The sequence below is a fragment of the Sinocyclocheilus anshuiensis genome, unplaced genomic scaffold, assembly GCF_001515605.1.
Source record: "Sinocyclocheilus anshuiensis isolate Anshui unplaced genomic scaffold, SAMN03320099.WGS_v1.1 scaffold1545, whole genome shotgun sequence".
Classification (NCBI taxonomy): domain Eukaryota; kingdom Metazoa; phylum Chordata; class Actinopteri; order Cypriniformes; family Cyprinidae; genus Sinocyclocheilus; species Sinocyclocheilus anshuiensis.
The window spans coordinates 367233-395165 of NW_015539933.1; the positions used below are offsets into that span (position 1 = coordinate 367233).

Sequence of the window (27933 nt, forward strand, 5' to 3'; positions counted from 1 at the left end):
TATATATTTAATAAGCAGCAAGGGTGCATTAAGTTGATCAAAAGAGACAGTAAATACATAATTTATACAGAATTTTCTCCAGTCTTTAGTGTCATATGATGTTTCAGAAATCATTACACTATGCTTATTTTGTCCTCAAGAAATATTTCTTATTACTATCAATGTTAAAAAATATTTGTTCTGCTTATTATTATTGTGTAAATATTTTTCTCGGGTTTTTTGATGAATACAATGTTTTAAAGAACAGCATCTAATGTCTTTAATGCCTTTACTAGAGAGATAGATTAATTTTTACGTTTAACATTTTATTTTTATGGATTTATTTCATTTTTTATTTTATTTATTTATAACAAGATTACCTCAAGATTTTCCACATTGTTCTCAAAGTTCATAAAAGTAAAAAATAGTCACTTTTTTACATGTCCTGTCTAAGTGGGTGATTCTAAGCCAAAATGGCTTGCTTCATAAGTCTAGGGAGAGACAAACTGGTATGCAGACACACACACACCAGTAACTTCTTTATTCTCTCTCCTTTTCTCTTTTCATGTCTTTCTCTCTCACGCACAGTATATCCAGTGGCTGTGCTGTGTGTTTGTGAGGCTGTGCACACAGCACCCAGTGGCTGAGAGAGGGGGCAACTGACAGAGAGACAGACAGACCAGCAGGGCGGCATTGATTTAGGAGTCTCTAGGGTCCATCTCTCTCTCTCTCTCTCTCTCTCTCTCTCTCTCCTCTCCCTCCTTTACACTCTCTTGCTCCTTTCCACCTCTGATCCTGTCACATGCAGAAAAGAGCCTTGACAGGCTGGCAGAAGTGTGTGAGAAAGGTTAGAGGCTAGTGCATGTGTTGAAGCGTGCTAGAGTTCTCGCTCATCCTATTTAAGACCTTTACAGACGAATAGTGACTCTAACAACTCTACAGGCGCCTTGTCACTTCACAAGGTGTGTGCACATGTGGGTTGTACACAAGTATTCGTAAGGAAGGTTTTGAATTGATTTTTAAGAAGACGTGTTGTCATGCACGAGTCCCACAAGAAAAATGTTCTGCTGTTTCTAAATTCCAGCCTCGCACCGAACTATTCATTCCACTGAAAGGGCTTCTGGGAAATTAAGGGTGTTTCCAAAAGAGGAACTTTGTTTGTTCCAGTTTAGCATCCAAGTCCCATTCCGTCAGGTTGTCAGATCATATAAATTGTTTGGTTTTGTGTGTGTGTGTGTGTGTGTGTGTGTGTGTGTGTCTTATCTTGGGCTAGGTGTGAGTTTGCTGGTGCCTCACGGTGCGATTGAAGAGGACACAACCTGGGAACTGTACATGAGCATTACCCAGCAGGACTCCAGGTAATATATCCAGGACACTGACGCACAAAATCGAGACTGTATTCAACTCGCTCTTCTGCTCTGTTACAAAACCTACAGAGCTGCCTGCAGAAAAATAATTTTAAAGCCCGACGTGGAGGCTGATCCAACTTAATTATGCTGTCTTGTAAGATAACAAATTTTTGCCAAATTCTGAGGTCTTTTGTGGAGAATTGCAACAAATGTAGGGAAATACAGTACATAATAGATGGCGGACAAAACCTTATCAGTCATTCAGTACTGAAAAATATCTATAAAAATAATTAAAAAACAAATTAACCAAAACCAGTGACCATTAGGTTTAGTGTTATGGTAACACTTTACTTAAAGCCTTTATGTATAATGCATTATAAAGGGTTGTTAAAGGGTATAATGCATTATAATTATTCATAATGTGCGTTGTAATACATTATTTCTTGTCAGAAATAATTATAACAGAATTTAAAATGCACAATGAATTGATCAGTGTTATAATGTATTAACTGTGGTTACAATTATTCATGAGATTTTACAATGCACTATAAGGTGCACTACAAGGCATAATTAATGCATTAAAACTACTTTAAAATGCATTATACATAAAGGATTTAAGTAAAGTGTTACCAGTGTTATTTTAGTATGATTGAAATACTATTATAGTTTTTATTATTTTTTATTATTATTTTTACATTTTACATTTTCATTGTAAATATATTTGCGTAATATATCTATATATATTTTATTAATTTTCATTTTCCTTTTAGTTTTTTGTACACTAAAAACTAAATGAAAATTAGATATTTTGCTTTGAAAACTAGCTGAAATAAAATGTTTTTTTTAATTTTTTTTATTATTATTATTTTGTGACAAAAATATTTTTATGGTTTTAGATTTAGTTAATATATTTAGTTAACTATAAATAATCCTATTTAAGGTGTTCCCTTACAAGACAGCTACCTACACTGCAAAAATTGATTTTCTTACTTAGTATTTTTGTCTGTCTTGCTTTACATTGCAAATATACATATGCAGATACAGTATTTTTTCTTGTTGTAAGCAAAAACTAACTAAATTCTGATAATTTTTTTAGAAAACAAGAATTAATATCTAAAGTCATTTTGCTTGTCAGGTAAATGCATCTTGATTCAAGAATGTTTAGATATTTATACTAGAAGACAAGACAAATAAGTAAGAAAATCTTTTTTTGCAGTGTATGTAGGCAGTAGGCATCAAGGCAGCTCACTAGGTAATGGAAATGAGCTTTTCTCTCACACACAGACTGCTGGTTTGATGCTTTTCTAGCTGCCTAGCTCTGTTGTTCACTAGCAAAAAGTAGCTTGCCATCCAGGAACACCTTGTTTGGTGAAGCTAGTAAGCTAAGGTGGTCAATATGGGTATCACACTAGCAGCCAAAACACAACACGCTGGTGTTTTCAGTAGTTTCTTACTTTCTGTCCCTCAATTTCCCATTCGTACCATTAATCTTGCCCCTGCTCGCTGTATCCAGCAGTCAGTCAGTCTCGCTCTCTGCTGAGAGCCGGCATTATGTTTCAGAGGCAGTGCTGTAGTTATGACGGCAGGCCTGTATATTGAAGGCAGCTAGGTGCGACCGGCTCTCCTGGGGCTCATTTAGAAAGGTGTACTTTTATAGCGTTAGTATTCTGGGCCTGTGTGCGAGAGTGGTTAAACACATCCGAGTCAAGCAGGTTATAAGCCAGCTGTGCCATCCTGTCGCAACAAGGGAAAAAAAGATGGTGACTCTGAAACAATGGCATTGTAATCGACCTGAGACCAGCGCTGTGGACATCACACTACGATGTGAGCATGTTAAATCAGTGGTTATCAATGTTTTGACTCAAAGGTCCCCCATCTCCACAACAATTTTCAAATACCCCCTTGCCCTCAGCTTTTTTCAACCAGTTTGTAATCTATTTACACTCCTAGTTTCAGCTACTTAAAAAAAGTTCAATAATTATAATTCAAATAATTTAATTGCAGGATTCCAGAAGTTTTAGGAACTGAATGTTCTTCAGGGTTCCCACTGTTTTTATCCAATGAATTTGCATCACTCTTGATTGTTCATTATTTACTAATTAAAAATTAAGGATAAGGACATAATTTTTATTCAGTATGTCTGCTGAAGTATTTGACATATCTAATAACTTGTGCATTCATTTTAAAAAGGTATTTTCGAGGTATAGAATTCACATTTCTAACATTAGGTTACATCATTTATCCAGGTATAAAAAAAGGTTTCCAGTATATAATAATTTATACATATGTCTTCATACCTCAAGCTTGTAGTCTGTGACTGATGTTGCATGCTGTTCCAAGTGAACATATGTGACCTGGACCACAAAACCAGTCATAAGTAGCAGGGTCACATATTTTGTCAAGTAAAGTGAACTACAGATATCCTCTGCTGACTATGAAGGATGCAGTGAACACTGTTTAGGGACAATGCTGTAAATCGTAACGCAGTTTGTATTTCATGAGTGGAAATCTCCCAGAATGCCACTTGCTTTGTTCTGGTGAGCTGCTTAACTTTGGGATTAACCCTCCAGAAATTATGAGCAAACTTTGACGAGCGGGGATTTAAAACTAAAGTTGTAAAACTCTCGAATGTCACCTACAATCAGAGGCAAGACACCTGTCGCTTGGCTCTCAATCCTCAATCGCTGTCGTAGACACACTGGGATTGATAGAGATCAAAGGTCACGAGTGTTCAGAGACTCTTCTGCGCTCATAGATGAAAACCTCAATCTCAGCAAGTCCGCAGATGAAGGTACCTGCTAGCGTCTGATAAGCTCAGAGCTGTTTGCTTCCCCATCTCCCATCCGACGCGCCAACACCACAGTCGCGCAGCTATCCGTCAGTCAAACTCTAGCTGCTCAGCCCAGCTGTCAGTCAAAGCCCATCTTTTGACAGTTGTGGTGAGGAGCTGGGAGAAATTCAATCCACAACACTGCAATCTGACGACAAAGCATCTACAGAAGGTGGAGGGAGGGGATTTAGAAGAAGAGAGAAGCAGAAATCAATCTGCAGAACCTCCTAAATTTAGCCGCACGATCTCCAGAGACCTCATAACTGCGGCTATAGAGAGCAGAATCATGAAAAAGGATCAATCAGAGACTCTTTTTATTTGTTCACAGTGATAGGATTGAGTTTGCTCAGACCTCTGGGCTATTTGCAGAGCTTAAAGCTCACCTGTACCCTTCCCCGTGGATTCACCTGGACAACACACCAAACATTTGTATTGCTAGGAAATGATTCACACTGTGTTAATGAAAGCAGACTTGTTTTTTTGCTATCCTGGTGGATATTAAATTGGTAAATCAATAGGTGATGCATTTCCTTGCTATTAGCGCTGCATCTCCGGCTCCTCTTTACATTTGTTGAACTAGGGGAAATGAATAATGGCTGGACCCTTGCATGATAGTATAGCAGTCTCTTTTGACTGCACTTTTTAATGGCTGTTCATACTGACAGCAGTGTATAGTGACAAAGCAATGGCAGATATAATCTTAGCAGCAATATTTTCTAAATGTATGTCCAGTTATGCAGCCCACCAGTATAAATAACATAACTACTTCCAGTGTTCAGCGATATTTTGAAGAAATAACATTTTTTGAGCTTTGATCATTTTAGACTTTTCTCAAATTTGTGTATGGTATATACAATTTTAAATGGTTTAGCCCCTTCTGTACTTCGTGATTTTGTGCATTTTCGCTCTACAGTCTCTGTAAGATCTACTAGATCATCATCTACTAGTGATTGTGTTGTTCCTTTTCGTCATTCTGCCTTTGGGTTATCATCTTTCTCAGTGAAAGCTATTATTCACTGGAACACTCTACCAGAAGACATAAGGATGTGCACATCTATTGACGTTTAAATTAAAACTAAAATTGTATTTAAAAGCAACTCAAATCTGTAAACACTGATATAGTTGTGGCTTAACTGAACGTTATTTTTATTTATTTTTTTGGCTCTGATGGGATGTGTATAAGTATTACTGTATTGTATGTGTTTGTTATTTTGTTCTTATGTCTATCTGTGATTATGATTACCTGCCAAGGGACCGCGGATGAAAACTAGCCATTGGCTAAATTCGGTACAATGCATGAAATGGAAACATTTATGTTAAAATTTTACATGGTCCCTTTTCAAATAAAGTTTAATTATAATATGGCTTGATGATCTCCTGTGTCAAAATTACTGTCAGTTGAACAGTGCTTTAACACTTCCCTTCACTTAGGCAGTTTGATCTATGAGAGATAATTGTTCATATTGATCAGGCCATAATGCCTGCGGCACAAAATGCAGTGAAGAAGCTTGTTGTGGTGGTTTCCTGAGGGAGCAGTTTTGGTTTTAATTTGTTGAAGTCTGTTTGGTCTCTGGGCTTGTGTCTGTGTGAGAAGGAAAAAGGTGACAGCAGGTGAAAAATACAAATTCACAATCAGGGCTTCATGAACCAATTATTTTTTTATTGTATTTTTATTTATTTTATTAAAAAAAATGATTTATTTATGTATTATTTCATTTTTATTTAATTATTTCAGGGTTCCAGTGATGCTTGTGGTTCACTTGGTGAGATAACAACTGAAAAAAAAAAAAGTTGTTTTGTTTTTTTATTTAATATGTTCAATTTTTACTAGATACTGTTACATTTTATAAGCATAAGACATTCTAGTGCATTGGTAAACTAGACCCATGGTAAATACAGGTATATAATTTTTTATTGTTTTGGTATCCGCATGAAAAAAAAATGAATGATTTGCAAATCTGAATGGATTGGACAACATTTGTTGTTTCAACAACATTGTTTCTAGGTTTTTTTTAATGTTTTGATTTAGTTTTATTTTTGTGTTATCCTTTTTTAGATGTGTATATAGATTTTTAGCGTATATAGTGTATATAGATTCATTATTTAAAATGTATGTTTAGTTATTTTACTATACCAAGTTAAACAAAAAAAAAGTTATAGCTAGCTAAATAATCTAGCTATCTGAACTAAAATATTTTTTGTATTTCATTTCTGTATTTTCTTTTATTTTGGTTAATTTTTATTATATTTTAAGATGTGATTTTTATGGGTTTGGTTTTAGTAGTTTAGTTATAGTTTAGTTATAATTACCCGGCTGCTAAAGCAGTTTTTTACCATAGTTGTTCTTCCTCATTCAAAAGCCACATCTAAAGGGGTGTGACACTTCTAATCGCATGCAGTCAGGTCTCTACACCATTGTAATTAATAGGTCTGTATATTGCACAGAGGGCATCCACAGATTCACTCTGATCAATACTGAGGCCCCTTTAACTGTTTTTCATTTGTTTACCGCTGTTCCTGATATTTCAGCAACTAGTGAGACATTTTGTTCCATTTGATGTGCGTTTCATGTTCATGAATGTTTTTCTAGTGTTTGCGAGAGTTTCATTAAATGGCTGTAAATGTCAAGTAACGCTCTCTCTCCTCTACAGAATGGTAAATCAAGCTTAGCTGCTTCATCAGCGTTAATTGCCTTTATTTCAGACATAAAAGAGTTTGGATACAATGCCAATAGACAGAGGATGTTGGGAGGGAACAGGTAATTACTCAATATAAATAAATCAACATGTAAACAAACAGTGCCGATGCAGAGAGCGAGAGCGATTAGAAGGCAGTTAAGTGACTGACTGGTCTGTTGGTACGGTACAGTGTCAAACACTGTAATTGGACGGCTGTCTCAGCCCGCCATCTGCTTAGAATGAAAAACGGCTCTGGTTGTGAAATAAATACTTGATATTCTGCCCATATGTTCATCAGAAGCATCATAATTAGTGGTGCTTTTGTCTAAATCCATAGCCTTTAAGGAATAATTCACACAAAATTAAAATTCTTTACTCACCATAATTTTATTCCGAACATGTATGACTTTCTTTTTTCTGTGGAACACAAAAGAATATTTGATATTTTTGGCCATAACATGGAAGTCAATGGTCAATAAAACTGTTTGGTTACCAGTATTCTTCAGAATATTTTCATATGGGCATTTAAGTGTCGAACTTTGGCCTGTTTTTGCTACAATCATTAATAACTCCTCAAATTACACTCTTAAAATAAAGGTTCCAAAAGAGGGTTTTCACAGCAATGTAATAGATTTGAAGAACCATTTTTGTTCTTAAAAGTTCTTAAAATAACTTTTTCCAAAAAAAAAGGAACCTTTTGTGGAATGGAAAGTTTCTGTGGATGTTAAAGGTTCTCAATGGAATCGTCAATGCTAATAAAAAAAATAACTTTTTAAGAGTGTGTTCTAATCGATTAGGACATTGGATTTTTGCCTGGTGGGCAATAAAACTGTTTAAAAACCTTCCAACATGGAGATTTTGGCTAGGTAATGCTGTTGCAAACATCCAGAACACCCTAGCACACACACACAGCAACACATCAAAGACTATTCAAAACACCACTCATAAGTATTAAAATCTCTTGAGTCTCTGTGCAAAGAGTACTGAATTGTAAATCATCACGGTTCTGTTAACAGCAGGTGTCTGGTTCATGTAGTCTGCTGTGTCAATGTGTTAGTTCTCTATGGCGCCATCCAGGCCAACCTGAACTCCCCCTGCTGTAGATGACTAATCCTTGTTGAGGATCCACAGCAGTCATATCGATCGACACTAACACATCCAAACTGTCTCAATATGTCACCAGGCTCCTCAGAAAGCACTTCAAACAACACCATCGAGTAGTGAACTCACACACACACACACACACACACTGACTGATCCACACCCGATCAAATCCAACTGCCCTCTGGAATCACTTCAACCAGCGCAAAGTACAATATATCTGTATTAGCGCTGAGTCTGTAGGCTAATCTGTTGTGTTTGTGTTTGCAAGGAGAGCTGTGCGGCTACTTGGCATGTTTCCATTAACAAATCTGCTTGTGTTTCTAGCTAATGTTTGTCCATGGTGTTATCGCAGTAGCTTGCCCTCGTGTTTATTAACCAAACTAATTCCATTTATTTCAACAGCGGCATCTTCTGGTGAAATCAATACTGTTATTTTGACACTACAGCACATATTGAGCGAGGATTTCCCATTAGCGTTCCACACAAGTTGTTCTCTTGATCTGTATTTTATTTTTATAGTGGATAGCAAATTTTAATTTGGGGAAAACTTTTTAGGGAAAAAAAATGGATTCATGAATAGATTGACTGTTTGCACACTGTTATAATGGGGTTAAACTCTTAAGGTCTGTTCACATCAAGAATTATAACTATAGCAATTATATTAGCATCCACACCAATGAACAGTTATATTTTGTTTATTGTAAGCATATACTGTAGTCATCTAGTGCTTTAAATGCTTTAGCTTGTTAGCCAGGTGGATAGTCAGGTGGATTCTGATTGGCTGATTGGCTATTGGCTAGTTTCATAGTTATAGTTATCATTATAGTTCTCGTATTTACTGCTGCCCTTCAGTTTCTTCTCTGTGTTTGGAAAGTTGATAAAAGATGGAAGTAAATGCAGTTTTAGGAACATTATCCAAAAATATGGTATAATGTTCAGAGATGACACAATCAGTATTTCCACATCTTGAAATAAATGTCACAATTGATTCCAGCCCACGTAAGGATAGTATCCAATCAATTTTTTCATTGAAAATCACACTGAACTCCCTAGTTTATTCCTATGGGATATTTTGTAAAGTTTGTGAGAGTTAGCAACAGTAACTAAGGGAGGCGGACCATAGAGAAGTGTAATTTCCCACCTTTTACTGTTTTTTTTTTCTTCTGTATGTGTGTGCGTTTTTCTATCTGATGTTTCATGCCAATTAAATAGAATCAGAAGCATTGCTTTTTACATTGATTAATTTTGCATTGCTTTTATTCAAAGTCATTTACAAATGAGAAAAAACAGCAGTTAATCATCAGGAACTAACAATATTCTGTTAGTATTCAGTATCTTTGTTGTTGTTGTTGTTGTTTTTGAACAATATCAATTAATCTCTCTTTCTGTGTCTGTATCTTCAGTGCTTTGTCTGATGAAGGTCAGGAGATACTTTTGAGTCCAGAAGTAACATATGGCCCTCCTGGCCTGACCTTTTCCTGCCCTGTTGCCTTGACAGTAGCCCACTGTGCAGATGTGAGTTCAGAAGACTGGAATATCAAGCTTAAGAGACAAACCCAGGACAACAGCTGGGAGGTAAGAAAAATCTGACATGAGTGTCTTTAACTATTTAACTTTTTAAGTTTTTAAAGGGTTAGTTAACCCAAAAATTAAAATTCTGTCTCTTATGTCATTTCAAACCTTCAAAGACCTTCATTCGGAACACAAACGCAATTTAAGATATTTTTGATAAAATCCGAGAGCTTTCTAACTCTCCATAGACAGCAATGCAACTACCACATTTAAGGCCCAGAAAGGTCGTAAGGACATTGTTAAAATAGTCCATGTGACACCAGTGGTTCAACTGTAATTTCATGAAGCTACGAAAATACATTTTTGGCACAAAGAAAACAAAAATAACGAATTTATTCAACAATTTCTTCTCTTCCATGTCAGTCTTCGACGCACATTCATGAGAGTACCAAAGAAACTGTTGAATGAAGTTGTTATTGTTGTTTTCTTTGCACACAAAAAGTATTATCTTAGCTTCATAAAATTAAGGTTGAACCGCTGTTGTCACATGGACTATTTTAACAATGTACTTATGACCTTTCTGGGCCTTGAACATGTCAGTTGCGTTGCTGTCTAAAAAGGGTCAGAAAGCTCTTGGATTCCATCAAAAATATCTTAATTTGTGTTCCGAAGATGAACGGAGGTCTTACGGGTTTGGAAAGACATGAGGGTGAGTAATTAATGACAGCGTTTTCAATTTTTGGTGAACTATCCTTTTAACTATTAGAATACAAAGCGAAGCCATTCCTTGCCTTGAATGAGTGTAAAGTCTGAATCATGTAGTTTAATGGGAAATCGCAGTGTGCTGGTAATTATAAAGAACTGTCATTCTGAAGTACGAATGCTGAAGGTTACTATATGACAGAATCAATAGATATGCCCTCTATTCCTACAACGCGCGTCCCATTGAGTGCACTTTAAGGGAGCATCTCTCTGTGCTTCTCTTATTAACGCTGTCCTTTCCCTTTGATATTTTGCTGTTCTTTATAAAAGTGGGATTTCTACCGCTCTTACGTGTTGAAAGAACTTCATCAAAGTTGAGCTGGAGCTCACTGACACAAACTGACCCTGGGGAAACCATCTCTGTTTGTGTTTGTGTAGCTGCGAGTGCATGTGTGTGCGCGACCTGACATTTCGGCAGACTATAATCAAACGCAGACACTCTAATTCAAAGACACATCACAAATACCAATCAACTCCTTTTCTTTCCGTGCAAGCGAGTCATTTTGATGCCGTGTTAAAGACTCTGAGACCTCTGATGGTTGTTTGAAATAATTAGCTTTTTTCTCGCAGGCATAATGCCAGAGCAAGTGAGAGGCAGGCTGAGAGTAATGTCCCCGCAGAATTGAGAATAACACCTTTTTTGTGCGTTTTTACCGTGTGTGAGAGAGACGGAAAGCACACTTTAATGTGCACCCACTGATTTGTGGGTAATAGACAATGCTTTCTGTGCAATGGTGTGTTTAAACGTGAAATATCAAGCTTTCCGCTGTCGCAAATGGTTCGGGTCGCTCCGGGGGGCAAAGTTATGCTTAGCTTCAGCTATATTCAGACGGTAAAATGGAGAGCCTGGACTCCGAGTTCCTGCTGGCCGCTACACACCCACTGTTCCTGACATTCAAATACCAGATGCATATAATAATAATCAAGCTGTGCTTCCATCTGCAGAGCTATAAAGAAAAGAGAAGCATAATTTCAGCTAAAGATCTTCACCTTTTTCTAACGTGTGTATATACTTTTATGCTGACTGGGGATTTTATAAAGTGAAGCGGCCTGTGAAAAGCCTCAGGGTTGCCAAAAGTAAGTAGCTGTCAGTGCTTATGACAATGAGGCCTTACTTTGCATTAAAAGCAATTGAACCGTGTTAACAGTCGATCAGCATGGAAGCCGTTCTTGGATGTGGATCTGATCTCTTAATCGTGTTTGTACTATAAACATTACAACATATCATATATCATTTATGGTAAATTGTAAATGTTTTAGATGAGTTTTAAAAATACATTTCTTTTACTCTTGGTTGGAATGTGTTTTTGTCACTGGTGTTGCAGTTAAGTGAAGGTAATGGGAAGCAGTAGCACCACTCATGAATTTGACAATTGTGGTGGTTTTCAAGATAAGGGAAGGCAACTCAATTGTCATTCAAAAGTCATTCTAGCACTGATCGTGATCAAATGTTCAAAAACATTTCATTAAAACACACACTCACAAAAAAGCAGCATAAGGAAGTTTAATTTTAGTTAAAATTTTATATTTGTTCATTTCATTTATTTATATTTATATAGTGTTTTTTATTATAATATTAATAGTATATTACTGTAATAAATTATAATTTAATAAAATAAATATAAATACATTTTCCTGATTATATCAATACTATATAGTATCATGTAATCAATTATATTTTAATAAAATAGATAGGTATAAATTAAAGAAGATATTAAAATAAATATAAAATAAATAAATATAAAATTATAAAACACTTTATGTATACAATTATTATTATGATTATTTAAAAGGTTAAGTATTTATTTGTTGTCAAAGATGGTAAATTTCATACTTTTTGCTACTTTTTTTAAACTGGAAAAATGTTTATACTCAGCCACACTACAGAACAATGCATATTGTCATGCAGTGACTGTCAAAATTAAAAGTTATAAATAGTTTTAAAAAAATGTATAATGTATACAGCTTTGTGTAGTATTGTGAAGAATTGCAGACTTTTGCCATCTGAAAATAAATGACATCATCAGTCATGTCCTAGATCACATAATTTACATGTTTACAACTTTCAAAACTGTTTTTGTCTACTGAAAGTTTTATTTTTTTATTTTTTTATTTTTTATTTTTTCTGGAAGACACTTCTTCAGTTGAACAACCGGTATGTTGTTAAACAACAGTACAACCCATTGAACGCACTGTACTTCTTTCCCTCAAAGCTTCGTTTTTATCCCTGTCAAAATTAAATATGGTGCTACCCTGACTCTGGTCTGTTGCAGTCTATATTAGTCTATTGCCCTCTGAAAGAGAATGACATTTATCAGTCACCTCAGTTGTCCCTAATAGCAAACCCTAATGTAAATGCAGTCATACTGCATATGTCTTGTACATATGACGCACCAACAGTTGGATTTTGTGTGTTTCTGACAGGAGGTCATGACTGTGGAAGAGGAGAGCACCTCTTGTTACTGCCTGTTGGACACTCAGTGCTGCCACCTGTTGGTGGAGAGACCGGGGTGTTACGCTTTAGTGGGAGAGGCCCTCACACAGGCAGCAGGGAAGAGACTCCGACTGGCTGCGTTTGGAAACATGGAGCCCAACTTCCTCAACTACAGCATTCGAGTGTACTGCGTCGATGATACGCCCCATGCCTTTCAGGTGTGTAAAGACATGTTGTGTTTCAGATGCTGATGCACTAGTTAAGAAGCCACTGGTTTAGTCAAACCAATTCATGCTGGTCCTAACTGGTCTTTCCATAGGGTGTGTTTTTGGCTTTCACAGATGTAGGCTTCTTAAATGTCATGATACATATCCCCTTCACTGCATATGGCATTAGATGGAAATCCACGGCTTATGGGATATTTGCATTCATGGGGCAGCGTGTTATGGCTAGCCGTCATGCCCTGTGGGTACTCTGGTTTTACGCTCCACTGAAAGTCAGCTGGACCAATCTCTCTCTCTCTTGTGCACACACACATCTCCAGCTAACTGATAGAATAGCTTCTTAAATTACAAAGACATGGTGAGCCACTCTTGCTTCATGCATTCACTACGTGACTGAATATTTTCTGTGAGCTAATTAAAAGTGATTTACATTCTGTTAGGCGTGACGTCTAGCTGAGTGGACACAGCTTCAGAGAAGTCTTTGTTCTGCGCACACACGGATCTTACAATTTCTTCACTTTATGAAGAAAGCATTATATGTCATTTATATTTAATGTTTCACATGGATCTTTTCTTCTTAGTTATGAAGATGTGGAGATGTCTTTGTGTTGCACTGAAGCCTCGAGACGTACACAAACTAAATTAGTGGTGTTATTTTTCTCTCCAAACACACACAAAGTACTGAAGTCTGGATTGTTTTTGCACTCAAGCTAAATTAATAAACTTTAATATATGTTGGGATATTGTTATGCCTTCAGAAAGGTACCAGAATTGAATTTTACAGTTCAGTTTGACATCACAAGCCCTGTGTTGAAGACTGTGAAACTGCAAGGTTTGTCCTACAAATGTGCAGTTTCCCAGCGTAAGGAACAAGTGGATAGTTTATTTTTAATGGCACCTGAATCGTGTCAGAGGATTTTTCAGAGTATTTTGTTTTGTAAATGAGGCACAGTGTCATGGAGGTCACGAAGAAATATTTGTTGAAAGATGAAGCGAGATCTGACTGCAGCTGCATCACAAACCGTAAGTAAATGATTTCATAATGCTTTGCCTGGAAATGACCATTTTATTTTGATTATGTTGTCAAAACACTCACTTGCAATAGTGTTTATACTGTTTCCTATGCAATGACGCTAGCCAATCATAACAGTGGCCAATTACTTCCAAGCCTTAAAGGACATGCCCCTTAAAACAGGTCGTTTTAGACAGAGGGTCAGAATGATGGTTGAAAATAATACACTTTCCACATTTATTTGATTTTTTTGTGCAAAAAAACTTTATTAACATTATAAGTAAACCTCAAGGAACATATTAAAATAATAAAAAAAATCCATGTCATGACCCCTTTAATAATTTTATGGAAACCTTGATAGACTTATTTCCAGGATTGTTTGATTAATAGAAAGTTCAAAAGAACAACATTTATTTGAAATATAAATCTTTTGTAATTGTAGAAGTCTTCGCTCTCACTTTGATCAATTTAATGCAGCCTTGAAGAATTTTCAATCTCAATCAAATTCCAATCTTTTTTTAAAACTTACCAATGCCAAACTTTTGAACGGTAGTGTATATTGGGGAACCCCAATGGATCTTGTAGAATGACCTGTGTAATGTCTCAATAAAAATGCAGATCTGAGGGTTAGGTGAAGTGTATAGACAATACCATTAGCTCAATATAAACACAATAGAAGTCAATGGAAAGTCTCGACCATGACAGAAAAAAAACCCGCGCGTGTGTGACAGAACTCGGTTCTGTGAAGTCTTCTTCCCAAAAAGGACACACTCACGAGTGAATGGTCAAAGATTGTATTTCTCCACACCAAAGCACTCTTCCACTTTGTTTATCCAGCCGGTCACCCGCCATTTTTTCTTCTTTTGTACTCTTTGTTGTCAGTGTTGTTTGCATTTCACAAAACAGCAAATTAATTCCTCCCTGGAAACTGAACGAATTCAGGCCAGGATCGATCAGCAGCCATCACAGCAAGAGACTGTTTTCCTGTCTTTTGTGACCGAGAGAGAGAGAAAGCGAGAGAGAGAGAGAGACCTAATGCTTTTAATGCTACTGTGCCGCATTGTCAACAATTCCCACAGAATAGATGCAAAGAGCACAAAATCACCCGTGCCTTTCATCAATGTCGATTCTATCCATCCAGTGTCTCTCGCTCCTGTTCTGCATGCCATTTTGTGTGTGTGTTGCATTTGTGCACAGGGGAAAGGTAGACGACATTCATTGTATTCGACCGAGATGGTAATTGAAGGCATTGTACTTTTAGATTTATTAGTTGATGTGTTGCCAGATTTTGTTTTGTTTTTTTATTTTTTATATTAAGCCCAGGGTGTTATTGTAATTCCATTCTTGTAGATGAAAAATGCAGTGCAGGCATTTCTTCGACCTGTTTGTTGGTCTTGGGGTTGGAAACGTCAGCCTCGCGTTGAGGTTTTTAATCACTTTCCGCTTCATCTTCTCAGGTTATGAAGATTAAAGGTGCCGCCACACCCAGGAAATAGCTGTTGTGTAGCGTAGGAGGCTGTTTTTTCAGCTGAATAATTTAAACATGAGCAATCAGTTGAGTTCTGTTCCTGGTGTAGGGTATTGTATGTGTCAGGATGTGTTTATGCATGAGCGTTTATATCTTTATTTACTCTTCCTTGCAGGAGGTGGTATCCGTGGAACGGGGGCGAGGAGGGCGCCTCCTGGAGGAACCCAAGACCCTGCTCTTCAGAGCGAACTCTTTTAGCCTACAGGTCTCCATCCAGGACATCCCCCAGTTCCTGTGGAGTATCAAACCTTTCACCACCTGCCAGGTGCTGTCCTCATGAATATGGATGCCAGCTTCGTATGAATATGCATGAGTTAATATGCATATGAGGCTGAATATTAATGAGATGTCAAATTCCAGTGTTCATTTGACTGGTCGTATGAATATTAATACGGCTCTGTTTAAGGTAGTTTAGCCAGAGGCCGTGGTAGGAATCCGGTGTCTTTTTCCTGGAGATAAGGATGTTTTTTTCCATCTGTATGGTTTTACAGTATGGTTTTACAGGAAGAATGATTTTAATGGACAAATTGCACAAATGTGATATATTACTCTCGTTTTTCAAATCCCCCAAACTTAAGTATTATAACTTTGGCGCAAAATACCTCAAATCAAGTGCTTAGATGCTCTTCAAAACAATTTTCTCTCACCAAACAATCAAAAAATCCCTTAAACTTGTGAAAATGGGACCCAAATCATATTTAATGCCCTTCATAGAGCTTATTTTGACTTGGGCCATAACAACATCCTAGCAAACGCATAGCAATGCTCTGGAAACCATCCAGAACACGTTAGTATCATGGTGTCAGGTTTAGCATTGACAAGCAGCACTCTCTATCTAGTTTTATTTGCTACTCCAGCAGAGCTATGTTTCAGTATTCGTATTACTTTGTCAAATTGTTTCTGTTTTTGGATGACACATTCTCAAGAGTGTTTTTCTCAATGCTGTTTACCCACCATTCCTTTCTTCATAAAGCTTTATGACTGCAGGCGCATTTTTATCCAAATCATACCCATAGCAAGCCCTGTTTTGTCATACTAGGCTGTGTTCTGGCAGGGCCGTCAGTGACATGACACTAAGTAAATTAGCTTCAGCGGCTTCATCAGCAGAATAACAATAAGGAGGAGAGGAGAAGAGGCACATATGATTCCTGCTAAAAATATTCACTGTTTCCTCCTTTTTCTTCTTCTTTTGGTGCAGGAATTCTCCTTCTCTCAGGTGTGGTGCAGTAGCCAGTCTCCTCTGCAGTGTGCCTTTTCTCTGGAGCGCTACAGTCCAGCAGCCAATCAGCTCTCCTGTAAGATCAGTGTTCGGCAGGTCAAAGGTCATGAGCAGATCCTACAGGTCTACACCACCATTGCTGAGGTATGAAAGATTAAAACTCACATAATAAAAACACACAAAATATTGAAATATTGACAAAGTGCAATAGAGATATCTTGTGGTGTTTGGAATATTGATGGTCCACTTACAGTATTTTTAGTATAGTGGACCTCTGAAATTTTAAGAGTGAGTGAAACCTAAAATCTGGTGATGATTCTGATGCCAAAAAAATAAAAATAATTAGTGCTGTCAATTGATTAAAAAACGAATTAATAACACATCAGGGGCAGTCGTGGCCTAATGGTTAGAGAGTTGGACTTGTAACCCGAAGGTCGCGGGTTGAGTCTCAGGTCCGGCAGGGATTGTAGGTGGGGGGAGTGAATATCCAGCGCTCTCTCCATCCTCAATACCACGACTGAGGTGAGACCCACGCACCGAACCCCCAACTGTTCCCCGGGCGCCACAGCATTGACTGCCCACTGCTCCGGGTGTGTGTGCGTGTTTGTTCACTACTCACTGCTGTGTGTGTGCACTTGGATGATATTGAATACAGTGTATTGTTGGCTATTGCTACAAATATACCCATGCTACTTATGGTTTTGTGATCCAGGGTCACATTAAAGGGTAATAAAATCAGATGAGGTTAGAAATATCACAGAACATTAACTATGAGTAAAGACTGTACAAATTAAACAATAATAACGTTAGCACTGCTTTCATGCACTCACTTTACTTTCCGATACACTCATCAGGTATTAGATCAAATTGTGGTTGTTCAAATAAATGAATGTTTTTTTTTAGCCCAGAGTCGATTATTCAACAATAACATCACCCTAAACGTGTCATGTCCTCCAGGTTTGAGTGCAGTGATTGAATAGCATTATATTGAATTTAAAAAAAATTAATTGCACAATTAACATGTCAATTTTGACAGCCCTAATTATATACAAATATCATATTTTAATCAGTCAAAAATTAATATCACTGAAGTCTGTTATTGGTTTATTGGTGTTTTAACTGGATTTTGAAAACAAAAAATGGACAAATTCCCTTTTTTTTTATTATTGATTTGAAATGTGCATTTCCTGATCGTTTTATCGCAATTTAACCCCTCTGTGAACCCCTCTAATATGTCATTGTGATACTGTTTTCCTCCAGAATGAAAAAGACACAGTGCCATTCTTCACACAATCAGACTGTACCATCACCTCTCAAACGGGATCCAGGGCCTTCAAAATCCCCCTGTCCATTCACCAGCGAATCTGTGCCACCTTCGACACAGCGAATGCCAAGGGCAAAGACTGGCAGCTCTTAGCGCAGAAACTGCATATAGACAGGTGAGAAATTTATGCAAAAACACACAGCAGACATGCTTTGTCCATAAGCAAGCATACAGAAGGATGACATACATGCTCAAATACAAACATATGGATAGATAGATAGATAGATAGATAGATAGATAGATAGATCGATACCCTACCATTTAAAGTAATTAACTGTTTTAAAGTAATTACTTTTATTCAACAAGAATGCATTAAATTTAACAAAAGTGACAGTTAAGACTTTTACATTGTTACAAAAAAAAAGTTTCAAATAAATTCTGTTCATCTGAACTTTCTATTCATCAAAGAATCCTGAATACATTGCTTCACGGATTGCACAAAAACATTAAGCCGCACAACTTTTTCAACACTGATAATAAAAAGAAATGTTTCTTGTGTGTCAGATCAGCTTATTAGAATTTTGTGTTAAATTATTTTTTTGAAAGTGAATGAATTTTCATTGAGTGAACTCTCCCTTTCAAAACAGTTTTGATTTCATTTATGTGTAACATGAATGTGTTTGAACATTCATTAAGATCTCTGTTATTAAAATACCTTTTCTGCTCTTTCTCTTTATTCCGCTCAAAAACATGGTCTTCTGCCCAGCTAGCAATTGTTAACAACAGTTTAATTTACAAGCTGCCTGTTTTTAATTATTTACATTTCCCATGGTGATTTCAAAAATGCTTAAAAACACTGTACAAACAGACCCTCCGATCAAAATGTCCAAGAGGTCTTGAGTTTAAAATCTGTCGCATGTTTATTCGCTTCACTGCAGCGGAGGATGAATCAAACTTTGTTTCGTAATGTGGGTTTACTTTTGTAATAGTTTCACCAGGGATAAAAGACAGAGTTGTTTTTGAAATGAGGCTGGCAGAGTCGGACAGAAGGATTTAGGGGGATTTTCTAGCTGGTCAGAGCCCCAGGCAGTGTGTAATGAGAATGTCTCCTCCTTGTTAAGCGGATTTCTGCAATTACCTTCTGAGGATGTGCAAGCTCGTCTAAACAGCGCAGAGGGCAATTACCCAGAGAGCTGCGGCGCAGGAGTTGTAGCGCAACACTGCCCCCTGCTGGAGTCCGAGTACTCACAGAAAATCAAAGAATTACATTGTTTACATCGCGCTGCGGGATATTGTTGATGGACTCTGGGTAATAATGGTGAGGTAAAATATCCTGCTGAAAATGTTTTGAAATCCAGCATGGCATGTTTTGTGACCTCAGCGGGCTGTTTAACCAGCGATATCACCAGTTTTATCCATCCAGACTATCATAACCTGCTTGGAAATGGTTAATTTTCTAGCTGTTTTAACTTCACTGGCTGATGTGACTCTTTGTTTTTCTAAAATAACTTCAACACAAGGTCAACAGGAAGCGAGATGAAACCCAGCTGCATTCAAATGTGGAGGCAGAAGATGAGCTATGTCTGCGTCTTTAAGACACACACCTGCAGAACTGTGATTTCCGCTTCTGTGATTCAATTATGTCTCAAAGATAGGTTGATTTTCTTCCAGCAAAACCTCTTTAATATCCTTCTCGCTTTTATAAACTAATTTAACCATTTTGATAGGTTGTTTGGGCATACAGGCATTACAGGATAACATTATTAAATTGAAAGTTATGCAGACTGAGAATCCTTGCAATAGAGTGTAATAATTCAATGTCTTGGCGGAAATATATGCATTTATGTAACCAAACTTGTGGGTTAGCGCAATACGAATTTAAAATAAAAACAGACAAAAATATAAACACCATGCTTATTCACAGATTTAAAAAAAACTATTTGTTACAGCATTTATATATCTAGGTTAATGATTTTATATTTACATTTATAAATATTGTATTTGTAAATTTACCATATTTTTAAATATACTGTTCAAATGTTAATTCATAATGCGTTAACTTTTGTTCATTTATACTTTTATCATTTTAACTTCAAATCTAAACGTGTATTAGTTTGTGTAGAAATGAATATGAATTTAGATTAATAAATGCTGTTAACATTGTTGGTTCATGATACCTAATGCATTGTATGTTGGTTACACTTTATTTTAAGGTGTCCTTGTTAAGTACTGAGTAATATTAATTAACTACATGTACTTACTATACGGTTAGGGTTAGGATTAGGGTTTGGCTTAGGGTTGCTTGCATGTAATTATGCATAATTTATTGTTATTATAATAGTAAGTACATGTAACATATGTAACAACGACACCTTAAAATAAATTGTTACCCTAATGTTAAAATTGTAACCTTATTATAATGTTTTAGCGGTATTTTCTGTTGTCTTGGGCTTCACATGACATGAATATGTAATAGGTTGGATTTTATAGACCAGTAATAAACTTAAAAATGTATAAAATACCATTTAAAGTATACTTAAATTGTTTTACAAACACAATTTCATTAGCATTTCACTTCACCTCCTCACCATGCACAAGTCGTAAATATTTAAAAGTTATCATTTGACATTTGTCCCTGCTTGTTTAGTCATTTTTTTTATTCAGTTGTTGCAACTGTAATTTTGTTCTGTTCACATTGTGCGGTTAATCCAAGTTTGTCCTTCGTCTTTTTCTCACATACAGAAACCTGGGTTATTTTGCGCGCCAGACAAGCCCGTCCGCTGTCATTCTGAGTTTATGGGAAGCTCAGCATCAGGAACGAGGTGATCTGGACACTTTGGCCAGTGCTCTAGAGGAAATCGGCAAAGTTCAGTCTAAACACTCCACCAGCGCAGACACTCTGGACCGTATCAGCAAAACCATCCCCTCCAGCGACTCCACCATGAACCGCAGCAGCGAGGAGCTCGACGCGAACCACACCTAAGAACAGTTTCATTGGAAATGAAGACTAAAACACTGTCCTTATCGGAGATAAGAGGGTACGACGACGGGAGAGAGGAGGCGGCACTTTAAGAGGTTGCAAAGAGTTGCTCCTCCCTCTCCTTGACTGATAAAAACAGGGTGTTAAAGATGGGTTGTGACCAAATAGACAAGCTTCAGTGATTCACAGATACTCACACACGCACACAGTATTCCTATCAAATACCCTTAAACGCATCAGAACAAACTGACACTAAGCCTGCCTGATGAAAATTTGCAGCTAAAGATTGTGGGTATGCGTTCGCGATCGTTTGTTTCCGTAAAGGCAAACTGAGAAATTACAACAGCCTAAATGTTAACTTGCGATCACAGACCGGGCTGCCTCGATGCTTCAGAGTTCTTCGAACTTCTTGTTGAAGAATGTGTCGTTGGTTTTGTGGAACACTTTTAATTTGCGTCTTTCTGTTTGAAAACCACAATGGTTGTCTGCATTTCTGAGTAACTTTCTGATTGCAAATAGATTTAAAAAAAGAAAAAAAAAACATCTGTACTGAATACTATTAAAGCCTGTTGCATAGCAACCAGTGTAAACTGAAAGATGTACTCAAAGATAACCAAAACAAAACATTGTTATACATTTACTTTTGCAGCCTATCGAAATATATAATTATTATTGTTGTTATTTTTTGTCTGAAGGAGGGAATATAAAAGAAAGCAGAAAATGATAATGCTTAATGAGAAAGTTCGATTTGAGGTAAGGAATATCATTAAAAATGTAAAGGGACAGTTCACCTAAAGAAAATAGCCTAGAAATTCTTCAAAATCATAAAAGTACTTCTTGTAACTCATCACTATATCTCAAGACTTCTAAAGCCATATGACAGCTTTATGTTAGAAACAGACTGACATTTTAATCATTAGGGTCCAATTTATGGCTTGAAATCTCCTCTTGAAAAAAAGAGTGACCAGTGCATTAATCAAAATTTGGTTTTATTCTTCAAAAGGAAGAAACCGGTAGAAATGAGTATGGAACAGAAGGGGGTGAGAAAAATGATGACAGAATTATTATTTTTTGGGTGAACTGTCTCTTTAAATGTTACCAGGCTGACTGCTGATTGGTCAGAATCCTTCTCTATCAGCTGTCTCTCAAAATGACAAATGATGGACAGCTGTGTGTACAATTCATTGGATAACCCAGTAAAAATCCATCAAACATATTTTGACAGGAACCTCTGGTGGTTTGATCTGAATGTAGAGAACACACACACATATCCTACGAGAGGAGTGATTTCCATATGTGATTTTTTTCCCCTTGTTGTTTTATCTTTCCTCTAAATACATCCAGTACCAGCTTGTGACCTCATATTGACCAGATGGGATCAATGATGACCACTGAAAAAGCATTTTAACACATCTCACCTGCTGGAAAACTACCGTATGCTGACAGGTGCACACGCATACATGCATAATAATGCATAGATGTATAATTAACCTCACGTCTGAAACATAAAGCGTACAGTATCCGCCGCATCCCATCCCAGGTATCACACATCACTTGTGAAAGATGAGCTGTGTGAGAGTGTGTTGCTAATGCTAGATTATCATACAACTGTGTGAATATGTGATGAAATAGTCTGTTGCATCAGACTATAAAAAGAGATTGTGCTTTTTGATATACGAAATCATTAACAAAACCTTATATATGCTGTGTCTGAGGTACATTAGGGAGGGAATGAAAGGGAAGGCGGGAAATAATGAAATAAGGAAGAGAGATGGGAAAGTAAGAGGAGAAGAGATTTGAAAGTGAAAAAGAATGGTAGAAGACATGAGGAAAGAAAAAGGGTGAGAAGGGAACTTATAAAATAATATTAGAGCAAATCATGAGAAAAAGGAAATGGGAAAGGGAAAAAAGAAGAAATGGGAGAGGAAAAAGAAGAGGAAATATGTAAGGTAGAGCAAATGGGGAAAGGAAAGAAGAAGAAATGGGTAATGGAGAGGAAATTGAAAAGGAAAAAGGAGGACCAAGAGGAGAAAGGGGAAAAAGGAAGGGAAATGGGAAAGGAAAAAAGAGGGAAAGTGAAGAGAAAGGAAATGTAAAAGGGAAGGGAGAGAAACAAGAAGAGAAAAAAGGAAAGGGAAGAGGAAATAGAGAGGGGAGAGATAGAGAAGAGAAGATAGGAAGATAAGGAACAAGAAGAGGGAAAGAAAATAATGGGAGAGGATAGGAAGGAAAAAGATGAGGAACAAGCAAAGGAAAGGAAGTGATGCCAGTTTTAATGACAGAAATTTACATGCATATCTGAGCATGTGTAAACAGTACAGTTACAGGAAAGACTCTGTTATAAACATTGCCCGTGGAGCAGAGAGCCCTCAGGCGTGTGAGAGAGAAAGACCGATGTTCTGATAGATTTATTTTATTCGGGTACATTTGTGTGTATATGATGGTATTTGTTGCCTGCTGAAAGACTATCCATCAGGAAAAAATAAGGAAAAATTCAGTTCTTTCGGGAAAAACCGTGCTAGTGCCAGCTTAATTTGAATAAATGATATATTTACTGGCAGTGGAAATAAAAAAATGTTTTCATTACTCCTTTATAATGTAATTCTATAATATATAATGCATTTGTTCTTATATATATATATATATATTTAAAAAAATGGTTTTATTGTTGAGATAAAATCAGTAAAGCATTTAATTGTGGACACTGAGTATCTAAATAGGCCTACTACATAGTTACAAAAAAAAAGTAATGAATGTCACATATGTAGAATGTAAGAGTATACAGTAGGTATGCTGATAATGAACACTGTACTATCCCATAATGCTATAGGAGCTGAGCAGCCAACACATTTAAACAATTATTTTATTATAATTATTATTATTATTTTTTTTTTCTTTAGTTATTTAAGTGCCGGAAACTGGGAGATTGGTGCCTCTTTTCAAAAATAAGTGCTATTATTAGCAAGAAAATTGATCCTCCTGGAAAAAATAGCTAGAATACATCTGACATCACTCTCTATTGCAAATACACAAAATTGGATTAAAAATGTAAAATGTCCATTTTTATTTTTATGAATAGTGTAATAAGACAAAGATTCATAGCATACTCTTGTTTGCAAGTTTTATCTGTTCACAATTTGTTTTTCAAGCTATTTTAAATGATGGTAAACTGTATCCACTGCAGTATTCCTAGTATTTCATTCATGGCCTGTGTTGTGTGGTTCTGCAGTAAGTAATTGTTAACAGCAGAGGGCGGCAGATAACTTGTTTTCACCCCATTTTTCTTCTACAGCACTCTGCTTACAGCAGTGGTTCTCAGCCTTTTAGGCTGTAAAGACTTTCATTGTCCACAACAGTGTTCAAAAGCACCATGACTTTACCTGCTGTTTGTGATTTACTGGATAAGGATTAAGGATACAGATTTAAACAAATGATGTTTAAACATTTCCACCTAATACAATAAATGTATAGCCTATTCATAAGATGTATCAAAACATCCATAGAGTTAAAAGATGTTATTATTTTACATGATATTTTCAGGTCTATAATTAATAATTAGGCAAACAATTAGGCTTCCTCACATATACATGTTTTCTAAGGCCGTGGGAATTCTTTTTTAAGCTACTTTTAATTTAGTTTTGTTTCATTTTAAAACATGTTACATGATCTTAAAGGGTTAGTTCACCCACAAATGAAAATTCTGTTCATCTTCAGAACACAAATTAAGGTATTTTTGATGGAATCTGAGAGCTCTCTGACCCTCCATAGACGGCAATGCAACTGCAATGTTCCCAGGTCCAGAAACGTAGCAAGGACATCGGTAAAATAGTCCATGTGACATCAGTTCAGTAGTAATTTTACGAAGCTACAAGAACACTTTTTGTGCGCAAAGAAAACAATAATAATATAATTTATTCAACAATTCTTATGTTCAGCATGCGTTCAAATGTGATTACGTTCTGGGGTAGGCTACTCTCCAAAATGGCGGAAGACGGTAACTCGGGAGAACTTCTTTTCGCACAAAAAGTCTTCTCGTAGCTTCGTAAAATTATGGTTGAACCACTGATGTCACATGGACTATTTTACCGATGTCCTTGCTACATTTCTGGCCCTTGGAGTATTGCAGTTGCATTGCCGTCTATGGAGGGTCAGAGAGCTCTCAGATTCCATCAAAATATTTTAATTTGTGTTCCGAAGATGAACGAAGGTCTTATGGGTTTGGACCGACATGAGGGTGAGTAACAACATTTTCATTTTTGGGTGAACTAACCCTTTAAGGAGCATGTAAGTTTGCTGAGGCCCCCTAGTGGATCACGGACCCCTGGTTGAGAACCACTAGTTTCCAGTCAGATTATTAGAGATTTTACCATTTTTACTTTTACTAGTTTAATTTGTTTTTTAGTTTAAAGTTCTGCATATAGCACAAAAATCTGTTCTGATTCAGAAAAGTGTTATTTATTGATCTCTTTGATTTCTTTGTTTATATAAAATGTTTTATCCAGTACTTTACACTTGAAATGCACTCACTCTGGTGTTTTGAAGCAAGAACACAATGCTGTTTACATTAAGGAAGGATGCCATTCCAGATGTCACAGACCTCAACCAGTGCCGACATCTTTAGCCTGGGCCTCTGACACTCACTGAACATACGCACTTCCCTGGAGCTTCACACTCCCACTCGAAGACTTAACCTAAACAATCCAGAGCTCCGGATAACACAGGGTTTGTGTGTGTGTGTGAGGCGATGACTGCTTTATACAAACATCTCAGTCACCAGTCCCTTATAATTCTTACGCCGTTGCCAGTCCCCTAAAGTATTTACACTTCAATTTCAAATGTATTAATGGTCAAACCGATGGCTCCTGTAAAGTTTATATCTTCCCAGAAGAGGGAACTGCACATGTCCTGATGAAAAACTTCCCCTTTCCTTTGTGCTTCGAGGAGCCCAAATCAGATATAGATCAAGTCACAAGACACGATGGGGGAATAATTTGCGCAAGGCCTCAGGCACTTTCAGGAGGTTCTAGTTTGTGAAACCACAAACATATCCACCGCACGGTGCAAGTCAGTAATTACAAAACTAGGAACTCTGTTTTAAAGGACCGGTTTTATCCCTTTAAGCCTGGCCCGAGGTTGCACGTACTGTATTATATAGGCGTTTTTGTGCACTCTCATCATTTTTTGTTCGTTTAATGAAGGTTTTACTGTGTTCGCGGTGTTGTGTGAGTGGGCCGCTTTGTCCCTGCTGTTCACAGGGGCAAATGAGCCTGCGACTCGAATGAACACAGCATGTCCGCCAGATGTCAAACTCTACAGGGCAACCTCCACCCTGCTTTTTCTCACCGCCTAACTGCTGGGACAACTGTTCTCACTCAAATGGATAAAAGATGACTGTCTCTTTTCCTTTTTTCTTCTTCTCTCTCTCTCTTACTCACTCTCTCAGGGCCGGATGAAAGGCCTCCCAAACACCCACTCCATTTGCATGCCATTCAGTCCAGAACACACAGGGAGCCTGTATGCCAGAGAGAAGAAGGAGGGAGAGGGAGAAAAGAGATAGACGAAGAAAGAGAGAGAGGGAGAGCAGTGCACCGAGGAAGAAAGGTCACAGCTAACTGTATAACTGTACAGCAATTTTGAGTGCGAGAGATAACTAGATAACGCTCAAGTATGCTTTGTATAGTGAAAGAAAGCGAGAGACAAAAAGAGGAGCAGGGTAAAGTGGAGTCATGTGAAGCTCATGAGGGCAGACCTTTCAAAAAAGGTCTGAATTGTTGCTCACTGCCTTTTTTTGCAGTTTACTTCCTTTGTAGCCTGGATACAAGCACACGATCTCTCTTTCTTTCTGTTTTATCACTTTTGTTTTTGTAGGGAGGCCATCAGGGTTTCTGATGCAGTTGTTTGTACAATGCACTCAGGGAAAGTCATGTAAAAATGCTGCAGTAAACAACGTTTATTGGTAAGTTGTAAGTTGGTGGAAAAGTATATTAGAATTAATGGAACGAGCATGTGGTTTTACAGTAAAATATTTTTTAAAATGAATTTATATAATGTAAAATGTATATAATTAATAGTGACGTCCTGCAGAAAACACTGTTTATTGTTTAGCTGTATGTTACCTTGGTGAAAAATAATATTTGATTTAATGGGACATTATTATTGTTATTATTTTACATTATATTGTTTTAATGTAAAATACTGTATAAAAAAGTATTAGTTTTTGCTAGTTTTTGGACCTAAAAACAAATTACCATATCATTTGTATAAATTATATTCATTGTCTTGTTACACATAAATTAAGCAGACTTTTTGTAAAAAATAAATAAATAAATAAAAGTGTAAAAGTCTCTGTCTCTGGTTCCTCAATCCTACAGTAAAATTACAGCAAAATACAGTGTGTGATTGCTCTGTTTCTGCAGGGAGCCATGCAGGAAGTGTTTACTGTTTCTTTCGTGATATCTAGATCCTCAACTTTGCTCCCCAACCCCCTCCATCTCTCTTGCGCTCTTTCTCGTGGCTGGCTTTTCCATTTCAGCCCTGCTGTGCACTCTTCCATGAGTTCATTGCTGAAGATGTGGAATATTGTCTGCAGCAGACTTAATGCTGAAATGTAACCCAGAGGAATGTCTTTATGAATCCTACTCCATCACAATGAACTTTATGAAAATGTGTGAACATGGAACAATGAAATAATGGAACTTAAAATCGACAACCCGTAGCTTTGCTAGAACTACATGTCACAGTCTGAGCAGGCAGGCTGCTTTTTTCTCTTTTGGGAAAAATCCTACATACAAAAAGGTTCTATGATATTGGTTCTTGGTTATTAGGCATGGTAATGCAGTGATATTTGTTGATATATCATGGAGTAACATGCAAATGCCAGTCAGTATGAGTGGTGTACAGTGACGTCCAAAAAAATGAAACCATTAGATGTTCATACTTCCTCTATATTGCTTTATTTAAACACAAACAATTGTTTCTATGAAGTAATATATTTAATAGTTTAATGTATCATCTGTTTATTATATAATGACTACATAAAATGTTATTATATAAAAATT

At 36.8% G+C, this 27933-nt stretch overlaps 1 protein-coding gene across 2 annotated transcripts in view; it reads left to right on the forward strand.

Moving 5' to 3' along the window:
• Positions 1-22091, forward strand: part of LOC107686907 (netrin receptor UNC5D-like) — a 224141-nt gene extending 202050 nt beyond the window's left edge. For both annotated transcript variants that reach the window (XM_016484053.1, XM_016484054.1), the window contains exons 11-17: positions 1253-1337; positions 9344-9515; positions 12639-12866; positions 15528-15677; positions 16611-16775; positions 17892-18070; positions 20638-22091. In XM_016484053.1, coding sequence (XP_016339539.1) covers positions 1253-1337; positions 9344-9515; positions 12639-12866; positions 15528-15677; positions 16611-16775; positions 17892-18070; positions 20638-20878 — 1220 coding nt within the window. In that variant the 3' untranslated portion in view covers positions 20879-22091. The remainder of the gene's footprint in view (positions 1-1252; positions 1338-9343; positions 9516-12638; positions 12867-15527; positions 15678-16610; positions 16776-17891; positions 18071-20637) is intronic.
• The last annotated feature ends 5842 nt before the right edge of the window (positions 22092-27933 follow it).